The 17079-nt window shown below is 39.6% G+C and overlaps 1 protein-coding gene across 4 annotated transcripts in view; it reads left to right on the top strand.

The window, feature by feature from the left end:
- The window catches only part of BUD13 (BUD13 homolog), a 42967-nt gene extending 26739 nt beyond the window's left edge, over positions 1–16228 (top strand). For 3 of the 4 annotated variants that reach the window (XM_036919819.2, XM_036919820.2, XM_036919818.2), the window contains one exon: positions 15831–16228. In XM_036919819.2, coding sequence (XP_036775714.2) covers positions 15831–15924 — 94 coding nt within the window. In that variant the 3' untranslated portion in view covers positions 15925–16228. Of the gene's footprint in view, positions 1–6366; positions 6442–15830 lie in introns of those variants that run through there. The other variant, XM_057491163.1, reaches the window with a different exon arrangement.
- The last annotated feature ends 851 nt before the right edge of the window (positions 16229–17079 follow it).

Here is a 17079-nt window from a genome sequence, read left to right as displayed (position 1 = left end):
TTTTGGTGGGGTCTTTGCCTGGTTTTGGTATTAGGGTGATGTTAGCTTCATAGAATGAGTTTGGGAGTATCCCCTCCTCCTCTATTTTTTGGAAAACTTTAAGGAGAATGGGTATTATGTCTTCCCTGTATGTCTGATAAAATTCCGAGGTAAATGCATCTGGCTCGGGGGTTTTGTTCTTTGGTAGTTTTTTGATTACCTCTTCAATTTCGTTGCTGGTAATTGGTCTGTTTAGATTTTCTGTTTCTTCCTGGGTCAATCTTGGAAGGTTATATTTTTCTAGGAAGTTGTCCATTTCTCCTAGGTTTCCCAGCTTGTTAGCATATAGGTTTTCATAGTATTCTCCAATAATTCTTTGCATTTCCGTGGGGTCCGTCGTGATTTTTCCTTTCTCGTTTCTGATACTGTTGATTTGTGTTGACTCTCTTTTCTTCTTAATAAGTCTGGCTAGAGGCTTATCTATTTTGTTTATTTTCTCGAAGAACCAGCTCTTGGTTTCATTGATTTTTGCTATTGTTTTATTCTTCTCAATTTTATTTATTTCTTCTCTGATCTTTATTATGTCCCTCCTTCTGCTGACCTTAGGCCTCATCTGTTCTTCTTTTTCCAATTTCGATAATTGTGACATTAGACCATTCATTTGGGATTGCTCTTCCTTTTTTAAATATGCTTGGATTGCTATATACTTTCCTCTTAAGACTGCTTTTGCTGTGTCCCACAGAAGTTGGGGCTTAGTGTTGTTGTTGTCATTTGTTTCCATATATTGCTGGATCTCCATTTTGATTTGGTCATTGATCCATTGATTATTTAGGAGCGTGTTGTTAAGCCTCCATGTGTTCGTGAGCCTCTTTGCTTTCTTTGTACAGTTTATTTCTAGTTTTATGCCTTTGTGGTCTGAAATGTTGGTTGGTAGGATTTCAATCTTTTGGAATTTTCTGAGGCTCTTTTTGTGGCCTATTATGTGGTCTATTCTGGAGAATGTTCCATGTGCACTTGAGAAGAATGTATATCCCGCTGCTTTTGGATGTAGAGTTCTATAGATGTCTATTAGGTCCATCTGCTCTACTGTGTTGTTCAGTGCTTCCGTGTCCTTACTTATTTTCTGCCCAGTGGATCTATCCTTTGGGGTGAGTGGTGTGTTGAAGTCTCCTAGAATGAATGCATTGCAGTCTATATCCCCCTTTAGTTCTGTTAGTATTTGTTTCACATATGCTGGTGCTCCTGTGTTGGGTGCATATATATTTAGAATGGTTATATCCTCTTGTTTGACTGAGCCCTTTATCATTATGTAGTGTCCTTCTTTATCTCTTGTTACTTTCTTTGTTTTGAAGTCTATTTTGTCTGATATTAGTACTGCAACCCCTGCTTTCTTCTCACTGTTGTTTGCTTGAAATATGTTTTTCCATCCCTTGACTTTTAGTCTGTACATGTCTTTGGGTTTGAGGTGAGTTTCTTGTAAGCAGCATATAGATGGGTCTTGCTTTTTTATCCATTCTGTTACTCTGTGTCTTTTGATTGGTGCATTCAACCCATTAACATTTAGGGTGACTATTGAAAGATATGTACTTATTGCCATTGCAGGCTTTAAATTCGTGGTTACCAAAGGTTCAAGGTTAGCCTCTTTAGTATCTTACTGCCTAACTTAGCTCGCTTATTGAGCTGTTATATACACTGTCTGGAGATTCTTTTCTTCTCTCCCTTCTTGTTCCTCCTCCTCGATTCTTCATATGTTGGGTGTTTTGTGCTGTGCTCTTTCTAGGAGTGCTCCCATCTAGAGCAGTCCCTGTAAGATGTTCTGTAGAGGTGGTTTGTGGAAAGCAAATTCCCTCAGCTTTTGTTTGTCTGGGAATTGTTTAATCCCACCGTCATATTTGAATGATAGTCGTGCTGGATACAGTATCCTTGGTTCAAGGCCCTTCTGTTTCATTGTATTAAATATATCATGCCATTCTCTTCTGGCCTGTAGGGTTTCTGTTGAGAAATCTGACGTTAGCCTGATGGGTTTCCCTTTATAGGTGACCTTTTTCTCTCTAGCTGCCTTTAACACTCTTTCCTTGTCCTTGATCTTTGCCATTTTAATTATTATGTGTCTTGGTGTTGCCCTTCTTGGATCCTTTCTGTTGGGGGTTCTGTGTATTTCCGTGGTCTGTTTGATTACTTCCTCCCCCAGTGTGGGGAAGTTTTCAGCAATTATTTCTTCTAAGATACTTTCCATCTCTTTGCCTCTCTCTTCTTCTTCTGGGACCCCTATAATACAGATATTGCTCCTTTTAGATTGGTCACACAGTTCTCTTAATATTGTTTCATTCCTGGAGATCCTTTTGTCTCTCTCTATGTCAGCTTCCATGCGTTCCTGTTCTCTGATTTCAATTCCATCAATGGCCTCTTGCATTCTATCCATTCTGCTTATAAACCCTTCCAGAGTTTGTTTCATTTCTGCGATCTCCTTTCTGGCTTCTGTGATCTCCCTCTGGACTTCATCCCATTTTTCTTGCGTATTTCTCTGCATCTCTGTCAGCATGTTTATGATTCTTATTTTGAATTCTTTGTCAGGAAGACTGGTTCGGTCTGTCTCCTTCTCTGGTGTTGTCTCTGTGATCTTTGTCTGCCTGTAGCTTTGCCTTTTCATGGTGATAGGAATAGTCTGCAGAACTGGGACGAGTGACGGCTGGAAGGACTTCCTTTCTTGTTGGTTTGTGGCCCTCCTCTCCTGGGAGAACAGCGGCCTCTAGTGGCTTGTGCTGCGCAGCTGCGCGCAGACAGGGTTTCTGCTTCCTGCCCGGCTGCTATGGAGTTAATCTCCGCTGTTGCTGTGGGCGTGGCCTGGCTCGGGCAGCTGCTCCAAAGTGGTGGAGTCGCGTTGGAGCAGGAGCTGCTGGGAGGCTATTTATCTCCGTAAGGGGCCTCCCTGCTCCCTGCAGCCCAGGGGTTAGGGTGCCCAGAGATCCCGGATTCCCTACCTCTGGATTAAGTGGCCCGCCCTGCCCCTTTAAGACTTCCAAAAAGCACCCGCCAAAACAAAACAACGACCACAAAAAAAAACAAGAAAAAAATTTTTTTTTAATTAAAAAAAAAAAAAAAAATTTTTTTAATTAAAAAAAAAAAAGGTGGTCGTTCGTTTTTCTTTATTCTCCGGTGCCAGCCTCAGGCCTCTGCTCACCGGTCTTTCTGCCCTGTTTCCCTAGTATTGGGGTCCCTGTCCCTTTAAGACTTCCAAAAAGCGCTCGCCAAAACAAAGCAGCAAAAAGTTCAAAAAAAAAAAAAAATGGTCGCTCGCTTTTCTTATGTCCTCTGTCGCCCAGCCTCCAGTGCCTGCTCACTGTTCTTGCTGCCCTGTTTTCCCAGTATCGAGGGCCCTGCACTCTGGCCCGGATGGCTGGGGCTCGGTGTTCGGCAGTCCTGGGCTCCGTCTCCCTCCCGCTCTGCCTGCTCTTCTCCCGCCGGGAGCTGGGGGGAGGGGCGCTCGGCTCCCGTGGGGCCGGGGCTTGTATCTTACCCCCTTCGCGAGGCGCTGGGTTCTCTCAGGTGCGGATGTGGTCTGGATATTGTCCTGTGTCCTCTGGTCTTTATTCTAGGAAGGGTTGTCTTTGTTATATTTTCATAGATATATGTTGTTTTGGGAGGAGATTTCCGCTGCTCTACTCACGCCGCCATCTTCCGCCCCCCCTCAGAATTCTAATTCTTGAAAGCTTGAATTTTATGATTGGCAGCAAATGTGAGTTGTTTTCCTTGAAGTTAAGCTCACTTTGTACAATAGCTTTTTTTTTTTTTTAGTTTTTCTAATATATATTTATTTATATCTCTGCAGAGATAGAAGGAAGAGTGAGAAATATATGCATACACAAGAGAGGATAATAAAGCAAATATGGTTTCCTATGGGTGATAGATATATGGGATTTTTTAATAGTATTTTTGTAACTTTTCTTTAAATTGGAAATTATTTGAAAATGAAAAGTCAAAAAATCCCACGAACATACTACATTTTGCACAATATTCTTCTTAGAGATATATCAAAACATAATTGGGATCATACAATAGTCTTTTTTACTTGCCACTGTTTTTGATAATCATGAGCAGTTTTCAATGTCATTTAAAATTCTTTAAAACACAGTCATTAGTGGATATATAATATTTCTATTGTGGAGGTTCAGTAGTCACTTATTTAACTTTTTCTTGCATTTTTTTTTTTTTGAGAGGGCATCTCTCATATTTATTGATCAAATGGTTGTTAACAACAATAAAATTCTGTGTAGGGGACTCAATGCACCATCATTAATCAACCCCAAGCCTAATTCTTGACAGTCTCCAATCATCTGAAGCATAATGAACAAGTTCTTACATGGTGAACAAATTCTTACATAGTGAATAAGTTCTTACATGGTGAACAGTGCAAGGGCAGTCATCACAGAAACTTTCGGTTTTGATCATGCATCATGAACTATAAACAATCAGGTCAAATATGCATATTCGTTTGATTTTTATACTTGATTTATATGTGAATCCCACATTTCTCCCTTATTATTATTATTATTTTTAATAAAATGCTGAAGTGGTAGGTAGATGCAAGATAAAGGTAGAAAACATAGTTTAGTGCTGTAAGAGGGCAAATGTAGATGATCAGGTGTGTGCCTATAGACTAAGTATTAATCCAAGCTAGACAAGGGCAACAAAACATCCACAGATGCAGAAGATTTCTCTCAAAACAGTGCGGGTGAGGTTCTAAGCCTCACCTCTGTTGATCCTCAATTTCTCACCTGATGGCCCCCCTGCGACTGTGCCTGTCTTGGGTTGTTCCTCCCTTGAGGAATCTTACCCGTCTCTGGCTAACCAGTCATCTTCCGGGGCCATACAGGGAAATGTAAAGTTGGTAAGTGAGAGAGAAGCAATATTCTTTGAAAAGGTTAACTTTTTACTTTTTTGCATATTTATGCCCTGTGGCTTCTATGCCCAGCATTTGTCTTGAGGTATCTTCACCACTTGGAAGAATTATGGTGCTCGGTAATTTCGATATGAGGCATGAATTCTACTTAAGGGTTGTAATTAGGAAGGAAGAAGAAAAGCTATAGAGGTAGCAGACGGAAGAAAACATGGGAAGATTGATTATTTCTTTGACATATCTTCTTGTAGAGTAACTTCAGCATGTATAGGTTTTAAACTACTAATTAAATTGCATGCACACATTAACATAATAGGAATACAGCTACATAACCAAAGCAGACCTACAATTACCAGCCATCCTCAGTGAAACCAAAAAAACCAGTTAGGCACCCTAGGCATTTGTGAAAACTTATCAATGATATGATGGATATTGTCTAACTGAATTTGAATAGTTTGAGAAAAATCAGACAAATTAAAACAACACATTCCTGGGAACTGTTCACATCCCATATGTTCTTTTAACAGTAGATGGTCTATAGTCGCAAGATTTTGGAGCGCTGCAACTTGCACTTCTCCTAATTCTTGGTTGAGTTCCAACAGTATAGATCCAGTCAAATTTGTTGTTTTACTGTATGCACAGGCCAGCTTAGATATCTCCTTCCTCATTCCCATGGCAAGTCCAGGAACCAGTGGGATGAATGCAGCTACAACTGCAACAGCGCCGGGATCTTTGTTGAAGTTTTTTGATGATCATCTTCTGGAATGACTCTTCCAGAGAGTGCTGATGTTGGAAGTTCTTCTTCATATTGTATCTTAATTCTTTTTCTGGGTAGCCAAATTAGGCTTTGATCCTCTGTATAAACACAAACAAACCCTTTGCCCACACTTTGATATGCCCTTTATACCATTGTGAAGAACTTATTGGAGATCACTACACAGGAACTGCTTTTTTTTTTAAGAGAAAGGAAAATTATCGGAAAAATGTATTTCCATAGCTGATCATCTGACACCCTTTAAATGATCAAAATTAAAGATATTTAAAGCATGCATTAATCGTTGATTTACAGTTAGTTTTATCCTATCAGGGAGTAATCCCCCTTTTCTTTCTTTTTTTTTTGTTATCATTAATCTACAATTACATGAAGAATATTATGCTTACTAGGCTCTCCCCTATACCAGGTCCCCCCCACAAACCCCTTTACAGTCACTGTCCATCAGCATAGCAAAATGTTGTAGAATCACTACTTGTCTTCTCTGTGTTGTACAGCCCTCCCCTTCCTCCCACCCCCCCATTATGCATACTAATCATAATACCCCCTTTCTTCTTCCTCCCCTTATCCCTCCCTACCCACCCATCCTCCCCAGTCCCTTTCCCTTTGGTACCTGTTATTCTGCAATAGCTTTTTTGTAGATTCCGTCACATTTTATACCTAGAAGACCATGTCTTCTGTGAATGCAGACAGCTTTACTTTTTCCTTCCCCATTCAGTTGCCTTTTGTTCCTTTTTCTCGCCTTACTGCTCTAGCTGGAACTCCCAGTGCAGATGTTGAATGTAAGTAGTAAGAACAGATGTCTTTGCTTTGTTCCTAGTCTTAGGAGGAAAACATTCAGCCTTTTCCCATTAAATATGTTGTAAGCTGTAGATTTTTTTGTAGATTCCCTTTACTGAGTTGAGAAAGATCCTTTCCATTCCTAGTTTGCTAAAAGTTTTTCTCAGGAATGTGTTGAATTTTGTTCAAAATATATTCTGATTTTCCTTTTGGTTCATTCTTTGATCCGTGAGTTACTTAGGGGCGCATTGTTTAATTCCAAATATATAGACTTTTCTGGGTATCTTACTGTTACTGATTTCAAGTTTAATTACATTGAGGCCAAAGAATATACTTCATAATATTTTGATCTTTTGAAATTTGTTAAAATGTGTTTTATGGCCCAGTATATGGTTTACCTTGGTGAGTAGTCCATTTACACTTGAAGGTAATAAGTATTCTGCAGTTGTTTGGGGCTTGCTTTGAAAAAACTTCTTTGTTTTCTTTTTTAAAATAACCTTTTTGTTTTGGAATAATTACAGATTTACTGAAAGTTTACAAAGATAAATTGGATTCTATAACTCTAAATACAGTTTCATTATCATTTATTAGATTATTATGGTTCATTCATCAAAACTAAGAGAGCAACATTGGAATTGTTATTATTAATGTACCATATTGTATTTGGATTTCACCAGTTTTTCCATTAATGTCCTTTTTCTGTTCAAGGATCCTGTTCAGGATACCACATTGCATTTAGTTGTCACGTCTCCTTAATCTTGTCTTATCTGTGACAGTTTCTTAGTCTGCCTTTGCTTTTTGTAACCTTGACAATTTTTTGGAGTATGATCAGGTATTTTGTAAATGTCCCTTAATTGGGTTTGTCGGATGTTTTTCTCATTATAAGACTGAGGCTGTAGGGTTTTGGAAAGAATGCCTCAGTCATGGAGTGCCTTTCTCATGATGTCATCTTAGTTTGTGCATGGTGATCACATGACATCATTAGTGATGCAAATCTCAAGTCACTTGGTTAAGGTAGAGAGTGTTTACCAGGTTTCTCCACTTTAAAATTACTATTTTTTCCCTTCTGTATTTCTGTCCTCTGGAGGTGAGTCCCTGAGATCAGCTTATACTCAACAGGGGACCTATGGGAGAATATCCTACATATATTATTTGGACTTTTTCTGTAGGGAATATTTGTTTCATCTCCCCGTTTGTTTATTCAGTCATTTATTTGTATCAGTATGGACTCATACATACTTTGGATTGTTGTCTAGTAGTATGTTACATATTGCTCAAATTGTCTCATTCTTTAGCCATTGAGAGTTCTTTCAGGTGCCCCCATCCTTTTATTTTTGAGCACTCTCTTACTTTCTGGTACTACTAGATGCTGTAGACTCATCTTGTATTTCCCCTGCCCCAACCCTAGAATCAGCCATTTCTCCAAGGAGCCCTGGCTGCTTTTGATGGAGGATGGTATTTAGAAACCAAGACCTGACTGTTTATTACTGAGGTGTCATTGCTTCTAGGCCCTCAGCAGACAGAATGAGGTAATGCATGTATAGTAATCCATGTATACACATGTCTATAATTATTTCTGTATCCATCTGTATTTATGTGTGTGTATATATAAACACATACGTTTATATTTACATATGTATAAATATTCGGTTCATACTGATGTAACTGATTTTAATCCAGTTTTGCTTATCTATAATTTCCCTCTCCAACATTGAGAAATCTGTACCCATCATCTACTACCCATTTTACTCATTCCAGTGTATGTTTAACAGTTTTAGAACTGAGAAAGTCAGAAATGAGAAACCAGTTTTCCAACTGAAGTATAGCATTTATATGCAGTTCATTTTGTTAATACTCTTATTACAGTTTCTAGTCAAAACACCGTTTTCCAACATAACTTAAAGGGCCAGCTCTTCCCCCAACCCTCTGCCCACTGCTCTTTGTAGACATTATAATATAGCTAAATTTACTTGTCATAGTCTGCAGTCTATCCTGGGGTCTCCTGACATCTGGGTGATTTTTTTCTTTTCATAGATTACTTATATTAATGTTTACTCTTCATTCTGTGTAGGTCTATGGGGTTTGGCAAATGCATAGTCATTCATCGACTGCCCTGGTACTGTATAGAACGGTTCCATCCTCCTAAAATCCCCCCCACCTGTCAGTCCTCTTTTCATCATTTACACCTCCTCCAACAATGCCTTGCAATCACCGCTATTTTCTGTCCTTATAATTTTGCCTTTTCCAGAATGCCACATGTATGGAATCGTGCAATATGTAGCCTTTTGAGTCTGACTTCTTGCATTTATCAAAATACACTTAGATTAACCCATGTTCTCACTTAAATCTTAAAAGTGCTTTATTCTTCTTATTCCTGAGTAGTATTCCATTGTATGGATATCCAGTGGTCTGTTTATTCCCCAAGTGAAGATATCTTGGTTGCTCCCAGTTTTTAGTACTTGTGAATAAGCCTGCAGGAAACATTTGTGTATAGGTTTTTTTGTGGACAGTTTCAGCTTACTGGGTAAATACCCAGCAGTTGCTGGATTGTATGGTGAGACTACATTACTTTATGAGAAACTGCCAGTGCCTTCCAAAGTGGCTGTCACATTTTACATTACAGCAAAGAATGAGGACTCCTGTTGCTCAGGATATCCTTGCCAGCATTTGGTATTGTCATGTTTGGATTTTAGGTGTGTAGGTTTATTACTCAATTTTAATTGTCCTGTTATCTTTTTAGCTATAACTGCAGTTTTTTTAGTGTTTGCACTAAGGATCAAATATGTATCTTTGATCCCACCATGGTCTACTGAGAGTATAATAGTACTCTTTCATGTAAAATATAAACAAGCACCTTGCAACACTGCAGTTCCACCCACCCTCTCTTTTTTATGCTATTACATATATATAAAAAAGGGTATAGATCTAACAATACAGTGTTATAACTTTTACAGTTATATATTTTAAAGAAACTAAGACAAAAAAATGTATATGTAGTTGTTAATATTTATTCACATATTTACCATTTCTGGTGCTCTTCCTTCTTTCCTAAAAAACTTGTTTTAACATTACTTCAGTGCAGGTTTCCTGAGAACAGATTCTCTGTTTTTGTTTGGTATGAAAATGTCTTCAATTCACCTTTATTTTTTAAAAACTTTAATTTTTAAATAATTTTAGACTCACAAGAACTTGAAAAAATAGTACAGTGTGTTACGGTGTACCCTTCACTGAACTTCCCCCAGTGACAGACTCTTATATAACCATAGTACACTATCAAAATGAGGAAATTGATGCTGGCACAATTCTGTTAATTAAAGCAGAGACCTTTTTCTCGCCTGCAGTTCCAAAGGATGGTTTTGCTGACATAGTGGTCATGAGGAGGGAACCACCGGGTGGCCCATTGATCCTGCCCCAGGCAGTCAGAGGCTCCTTACCACCTCCCCTTCCTTGGAATTCTGCCTGCTGTTCCATATGAGCAGCTGTTTCAAGGATGTAGCCTTGAGAGATGAAGGTGTTGTTGAGACCATCTGGACTGAATATGTGATTGTACCCAGTTAAGGACTCTGTAGAAACTTTTAAGATTCTGGTGGGCAGGTACGCAAGACCAACCTTGTCTGTAAGTTCCTTTTCTTACGAAACCTGCCATCTGCTGTCTGGAGTGGTCTGCCTCTTTGGTCTCTTCTCAGCCTCTGTGCAGGGAGTCAATTTCAGTTCTCACCCCAGAGAACTCCTGAGGTCGCAAACCATATAGAACTCTGGGTTGACAGTACCAGAGTTCTGTGACAAATCTGCTGGCCCTTTAAGGATATTTCATCATTGTCTGGCCTCCCTTGTTTCTGATTGGAAGCCAAACCTTCATTTGTTTCATTGTTGGCCCTTTCCCCCTCCTGCCACACACACACACACACACACACACACACACACACACACACATGCACATTGTATTGTTTTTCTCTGGCAGCTTTCAAGATTTCCTTCAGTTTGACTATAATGTACCTAGATGGTGTTTTCTTTGTATTTTCCTTATTTGGGGTTTGTTGAGCTTTCTGGATCTATGAGTTAACATTTTCCATGTTTGAGAAGTATTTGGCTATTTTTTTTTCAATTATTTTTTTCCTGATCCACTCTTTCTTATCCTTCTCTAATTACACTGTTTTCTGCCACTTGATATTATCCTTCAAATCTTTGAAGTCCTATTCATTTTTCTACCATTTTTCTCTCTATTTCTAAGATTGGATAATTACTATTGATTTGTGTTAAAGTTCATTGACTTTTTTTCCTGCTGTCTCCAATCTGTTAGGCCCATACAATGAATATTTGGTTTCTGCTATTCATTGTATTTTTTAACTCTAGAATTTCCATTTGATAGTTTACATTTTGCTGTTGAGATTTCCCATCTGTTCATTCATTATGATACATCTTTTTCTCCCTTGAGAGTATTTATAATTGGTGCTTTGAGGTTTTGTCTGCGAATTGCAATATTTGGGTCACCTTAGGATTGGTTTCTATTAATAGCTTTTCTTGAGTTTGATCACATTTTTCTGTTTTTTTTACATATATGGTCATTTAAAAATGTATATTGGACATTATGAATGATACATTGTAAAGACTTTGAATTCTGTTACATTCTTCCTGAAGCATGTGGGTTTTTATTCTAGCAGACAGTTGTTGGCTGTATTTGAACTCCAAACTTGGTCTCCTTTGCAGTGGGGGACAGCTAAAATTTCTGCTTAGTTCCTTTAATTTCTAGCTGTTGTTTTGTCAGTGGACCCGAAGGTGTTTCCCCATAGACAAGGACAGTTGAGTAGTTAGCCAAGGATTTGGGTGCAATTTGTATGTAGATCTGGGGGTTTGTCCCTTTTATAGTTCCCTCCACTTCAGAATTTCCTCCCTGATTTTCTAGCTTCTCTGCCTACTTTGCACTGACATCTAAAGCCATCTGCTTCCATGACCTGTGCAGAAAGGGAAGTGCCCTGTGGTAGGAAGTCTCACAAACCTGTGTGCACACATAGATCTCATCTAGGTTCTGCTTGCCTTTGGCCACTCTCCCTTGCCTTCACATACTTTCCGATACTTCTGTTTTTATATTTTGTAATTGCTGTCTGCAGGTAGGTTAGTCTGCTCAGGTTCTCTGTCAGGACTGGAGTCTTCTGTCTCACCTTAAATAAGCTTAAGGCATTGTCTTCTGTCCCTGAGCTGCCGTCAAAGTCCAAGGCCCTAGTTCCTGATATTGGCATGTATCCTAAGGGTGGCGGTGGTTTTAGGCTGGCGTACCACTTTGATACCAGGCACTGTATATAGGCTCTTTGCTTGGTAGCAGGAGGATTTTTTCAGAATATCTATTTGCCACAGAGCCAGAAGCAGATTTTTTTTTTTTTTGAGAGGGCATCTCTCATATTTATTGATCAAATAGTTGTTAACAACAATAAAATTCTGTATAGGGGACTCAATGCTCAATGCAGAATCATTAATTCACCCCAAGCCTAATTCTCGTCAGTCTCCAATCTTCTGAAGCATAATGAACAAGTTCTTACATGGTGAACAAATTCTTACATAGTGAATAAGTTCTTACATGGTGAACAGTGCAAGGGCAGTCATCACAGAAACTTTCGGTTTTGATCACGCATTATGAACTATAAACAATCAGGTCAAATATGAATATTCGTTTGATTTTTATACTTGATTTATATGTGAATCCCACATTTCTCCCTTATTATTATTATTATTATTATTTTAAATAAAATGCTGAAGTGGTAGGTAGATGCAAGATAAAGGTAGAAAACATAGTTTAGTGCTGTAAGAGGGCAAATGTAGATGATCAGGTGTGTGCCTGTAGACTAAGTATTAATCCAAGCTAGACAAGGGCAACAAAACATCCACGTATGCAGAAGATTTCTCTCAGAACAGGGGGGGTGAGGTTCTAAGAAGTAGATATTTTTATACTCAAAATCCTGAAGATCTTCCCTGCTACACTGAGTTCATTCTCTTTTCTTTTTGTGTTTTAAAAAATTTCTGAACGCAAACCCTAGAACTCTCCCTGACCTAGTTTTTACTGGTGTCTAATTTGTCTCCATTTCTCCTAGCAGTTATCTTCCACTTCTTGTTCTTGTTTTTCCTAGATTTTTCCTTTCAGTTGCTTTTCTCATCCTTACTTTCCTTTTTATCATTCATCCTTTTGTCACCTTCCCTAGTTTTATGTGTTTTTGGCCCCTGCGTGAGAATACAGGTAACCCATGAGCAGCATGGGTTGAAATTGTGCAGGTCGACTTCGATGGATTTTTTTCAGTAAATATATTGGAAGATATTTTTGGAGGTTTGCAACAGTTTGAAAAAACTTTTTCTCTAGCTTACTTTATTGTATGTATAATATATATAACATATAAAATATGTGTTAATTGACTTGATGTTATTGGTAAGGTTTCTAGTCAACACTAGGCTATTAATAGTTAATTTTTGGGGGAATCAAAAGATATACATGGATTTTTGACTGCTTAGGGGGTCAACACCCCAACGTCTGCTTTGTTTAAGGGTCAGCTGTATTTCTGGAACAGATCTATGATATGTTATAGTTGAAAAAGCCGTAAGGTCAATTAACCTAACTCTCATTATTTAAAAGAGAAACTGAGGCCCAGATAAATTTAACAGTTCTGCCAAGTGTCATTCAGCTCACATGATAAAGCTGGAATTAGAACCCTGGGCTCCTGATTCTCTAGTCCAAAGCTCTTTGCACTGTGAGTTCTCTTTGTGGTTTGTGTTTTTGATTTTGTTCAGGGTTTTGTTATTCATATGTCCTTTGTATGATCATATTAGTGTTGATTATTTTAAGTACTTTCTCCCCAAGGTGAAAAACAGTGTGTCTTTGGTGCTCTAGAATACTAAGCATGCTTCTGAAGTTGGAGATGGTGCCATTCATAAGAAGCTCCCTTCTTCTACAGTCTTCCAGTACGCCCCTGCTCATCCCTTAGGGAAGGCCTTAGGAAAAAGGGTGGCTTGTTACCCCAGTCAGTTCAGGAATACTTACATACATGTCATGACTTTAAGCAGCTATGTACCAGGTGCTTGGGGCTCACAATTAGTAAGACACAGTCAGCGAGCCTAGGAACTCATTTTCTATCTAAAGGAAAAGATAGACAAGTAAATAATTTCAGTACAGCTTGGTAGGTATTCCTATAGAGGATTTTCACGGTGCTTTGGGAGTGTGAAGGAGGCATAAAATCAGCCGTGGGAAAGAGTGGTCAGGAAATGCTTCCTAGAAGAGATGACGATGACACATAAGCTTAATCTTAAGGGTTGCCAGTCACCAGCCAAAATGAGAGGGACAGGAAGGATGTTTAAGGAAGAGGGTCCTATGTGTGCAGAGTCTCGTGGATGTGGAACATCGTAGTGTTACGGCAGGTGGAGTGGGGCAGTCATAAATACTTTGCTGGCATTGGATAGCATTAAGTATGAAGTGGAGTTCTGTGAGATGGGCTGGAAAGGTACGTAGGGGCCTGGTCACAGTAGGCCCAGAGGGATTTCTGAGGAGCTGGGTTTTCACCCTGTATGCAAAGGGGAAATACTGAAGGATTAACAGCAGCTGTGCATTTTTAGATAGGCGAATCATTTTGGCAGTAATAGGAAGCATTGAAAAGGCATAAGTTTGTAAGTAGAGAGGAAAGATACAAGGCTGTTGGAGTAGATCAGCTAAAGGTGATGGAGGTCAGAATTGTGACAGTGGAGGTACGGGTGGAGAGAAGAGGAGGTGGAGAAGTGTTTGGGGGATAGGATGACAGGACCTCGTGACTGATTTGGGGAGAGGGAGAGATCACTGGATTCGGCAGTAAGGAAGGGCACTGATGACCTGAAAGAGAGCTGACTCTGTGGCATCGTGAAACAAGAGCCAGGTTTTAGTGTGTTAGGGAGTGAATGGAAAGTGAGGAAGTATAGACAGTAGATACAGGCTCTTTCAAGAAGTTTATATAATAAGACAGATTGCATAGAATTAGAAGGGAGGTGAGGTCCACTCCGTGAAACTTACCCCTGTATTGGCATCCATGACACACTGCTTCTGGTTCTTCTCTCTCTTCGTTTCTTCTCAGCCTCCTTTACAAGCTTCTTTTCCTCTCTGTACCCCTAAAATGTTCCTCAGGGCTCCATCCATGACCCTTAGCTGTTCCCACTCCATGTGCTCTCTGCCAGGTCTAGTCACATCTTCAGTCACCAGCTGTATGCAGGTGACCCCAAGTCTGTGCCGGCAGCTCAGTCAGGGGTGTCCCGCTGCCCGTTGGATCTCCCCATGGATTAGTACTTGAGGCACCTTAAGTGTGGTGTTTTCAGATCTGAACTCAGCAGCTCCCCTACCTGAAACGTGTTCCCACTCCTGTGTTTTGTCTTGGTTAGTGGCAGCTTCATTCATTCAGTCATTAAAACTATTAACCCGCGAGTCACACTTGCCGCCTCCTCCTTTGCCCTCACGTGTAATCAGTCACTGAGTCCCACCGTGTTTTCTTTCTGTCCCTCTTCTTTCTCATTGCTGTAGTCACCTGTTGCCTGAAACTTGCAGGAACTTTCCTGCCTCCAGTCTCATCCAGAGCGATAACTTTGAAATGCAGTTGATGCTCCTGCTTTAAGTCTGTCCCTAAGCTTCTTACCGTGGCCTGCAAAGCTTATGATGCCTTGGCCCCTGCCTGCCCTTCTGACTTGGCCTGTGCGACTCCCTTCGCCATGCTTTAGGCTCTAGCTTGACCAGTTTGCCTCCGGTTCCCTGTGGGTGCCAGGCTGGTTCTTACTGTTGTGCCTCTGCTTTTGTTGCTCCTGCCGTGCTCTGTCCGGAAAGGCCCTCTTGACCCTTCTGGCCCTCCCAACTCCAGTCCTCTTGTCAATTTTATCTTTTCAGACTGAGCTTAGGGGCACCTCCACAAATCCTTTCCTGACCATTCTTGTCTAGCCTTCTCCCAAGCTTAGTAAGATCCTTGTTCTGTTTCCATGATACCCAATGCATATTTCTATCATAGTTTATGCTTTTTATTTTAATTATTGGCTTAAAAGTCAGTCTCTCCCATAGTCTGTGAGTTCATCAGGATAGGTGCTGTGTTGCACTTATTTTCATAATACAGTGCCTAGTATATAAAAAAATTCAAGTGTTTACGTAATGACTAGGTAAAGTGTGATGTAGACATCAGCTGGGAGTCAGTTGGCCTTTGGAGAGGTGAATGTGTGAGAAGTTGTCAGAGTGGGAGGAGGGGCTGAAGAAGAGCTGAGAGGATGACTTGCGTATTTTGTCCTTCTCATTCTGTTGCATATGCCTTAAGTATTTCCACATAACTGCCTAATTTTCTTCACTCATTAGATTGTGACCACCTCTTTTTTCAAGAATAAATGTCCGGTTCAGGTTTCTGGCTGATGAGTATCTCTTGATTGCAGATCCAATGGATTTGAACAGAAGCGCTTTGCCAGGCTTGCCAGCAAGAAGGCGGTGGAGGAACTTGCCTACAAGTGGAGTGTTGAGGATATGTAACTTTTCTGAGGCTGTGGGGATGGTTGTGGGTTGTGGTAGTGGACATAGGGCAGCCAGATTCCAGCTATAAAAGTTGTCTATGTTAATAATCAGGGCCTACATGGACCGGCAATTTGTTGAATGCCAGTTTTGACTGCAGAAGATTATGTGAGAGCTGATGTTTGGACTGAGTGCCTGTTCTTATCAGGTATACATGCCAACATTGGCTGTTGCTGGCTGTCAGAGGAAGCATTGATTTCTCTGTCCCTGGTTTGTTCTTGGGAATTTGTCTTTTTTAATAAATATGCATTTATTTTTTCACAATGATTTTCTTAACTGGGTATTCTGTTTGTGGGAAGAATACAGGCTGATATTGAACACCTAGGGATCTTGGAGGGTGATGGTTGGATTTTTCATTAATCCAGAAAATACTAAGAGTAAAAACTTCCACAGTGATAGATTCTTCCTCTTAAAAAATAAGAATTAGGGCTAAACTAAACTTAACAGGCATGGCTGTCTTGTGACATGGTGTATGATAAAGGCAGTGTCACAAGTTAGTGCAGAAGAGATGGTTAACAGTGCTCAGAAAATTTGCTTATTATATGGACAAAAACAAAGCTGGATCCTTACCTCCAAACATATGAAACAAAGACAAATACCAAAGTGATGAAATATCTAAATGAAAGGTAAAGTATTAATGCCCATACGAAAAAAATTGAGGCTGTCTTTGTGACTTTTGGGTGAGGATAGATTTGTTAAATAAGGTCCCCAAAGCACAGTCCATAGGATTTTATATCTTTGACTGCTTCATAATTAGTGGTTCCTAGTCAACAAAGTGTCTCAAAGTCAAAGCTAAGGATGGGTATAGATTGTGAGAAAATATTTGCAATGTCTAAAATTGACAAGTGATTGCATATATAAGGGATTGAATATAGAAAGAACTGTAAATCAGGGAGAAAAACAAAACATTAAAATGGCAAAGAATATGAATAGGTAAAGTCTAAGGGGAAAACCAGAATGGCTAATAAGCATATTACCTTACTAGTAATTAGAGTAATGTAAATTAAACATTAAAGAGTTTCTATTTTATATTTATTAGTTTGGCAAAAATAAGAGACTGAACTCTCATGGGAAATGAAAACTCATGGGGAGAATCAACTGGTGTATCCATTCTGA

Source organism: Manis pentadactyla, chromosome 13 (assembly GCF_030020395.1).
Source record: "Manis pentadactyla isolate mManPen7 chromosome 13, mManPen7.hap1, whole genome shotgun sequence".
NCBI classification, from domain to species: domain Eukaryota; kingdom Metazoa; phylum Chordata; class Mammalia; order Pholidota; family Manidae; genus Manis; species Manis pentadactyla.
Note: the sequence above shows the minus strand (reverse complement) of the source record. Positions and strands in the feature narration are given on the sequence as shown.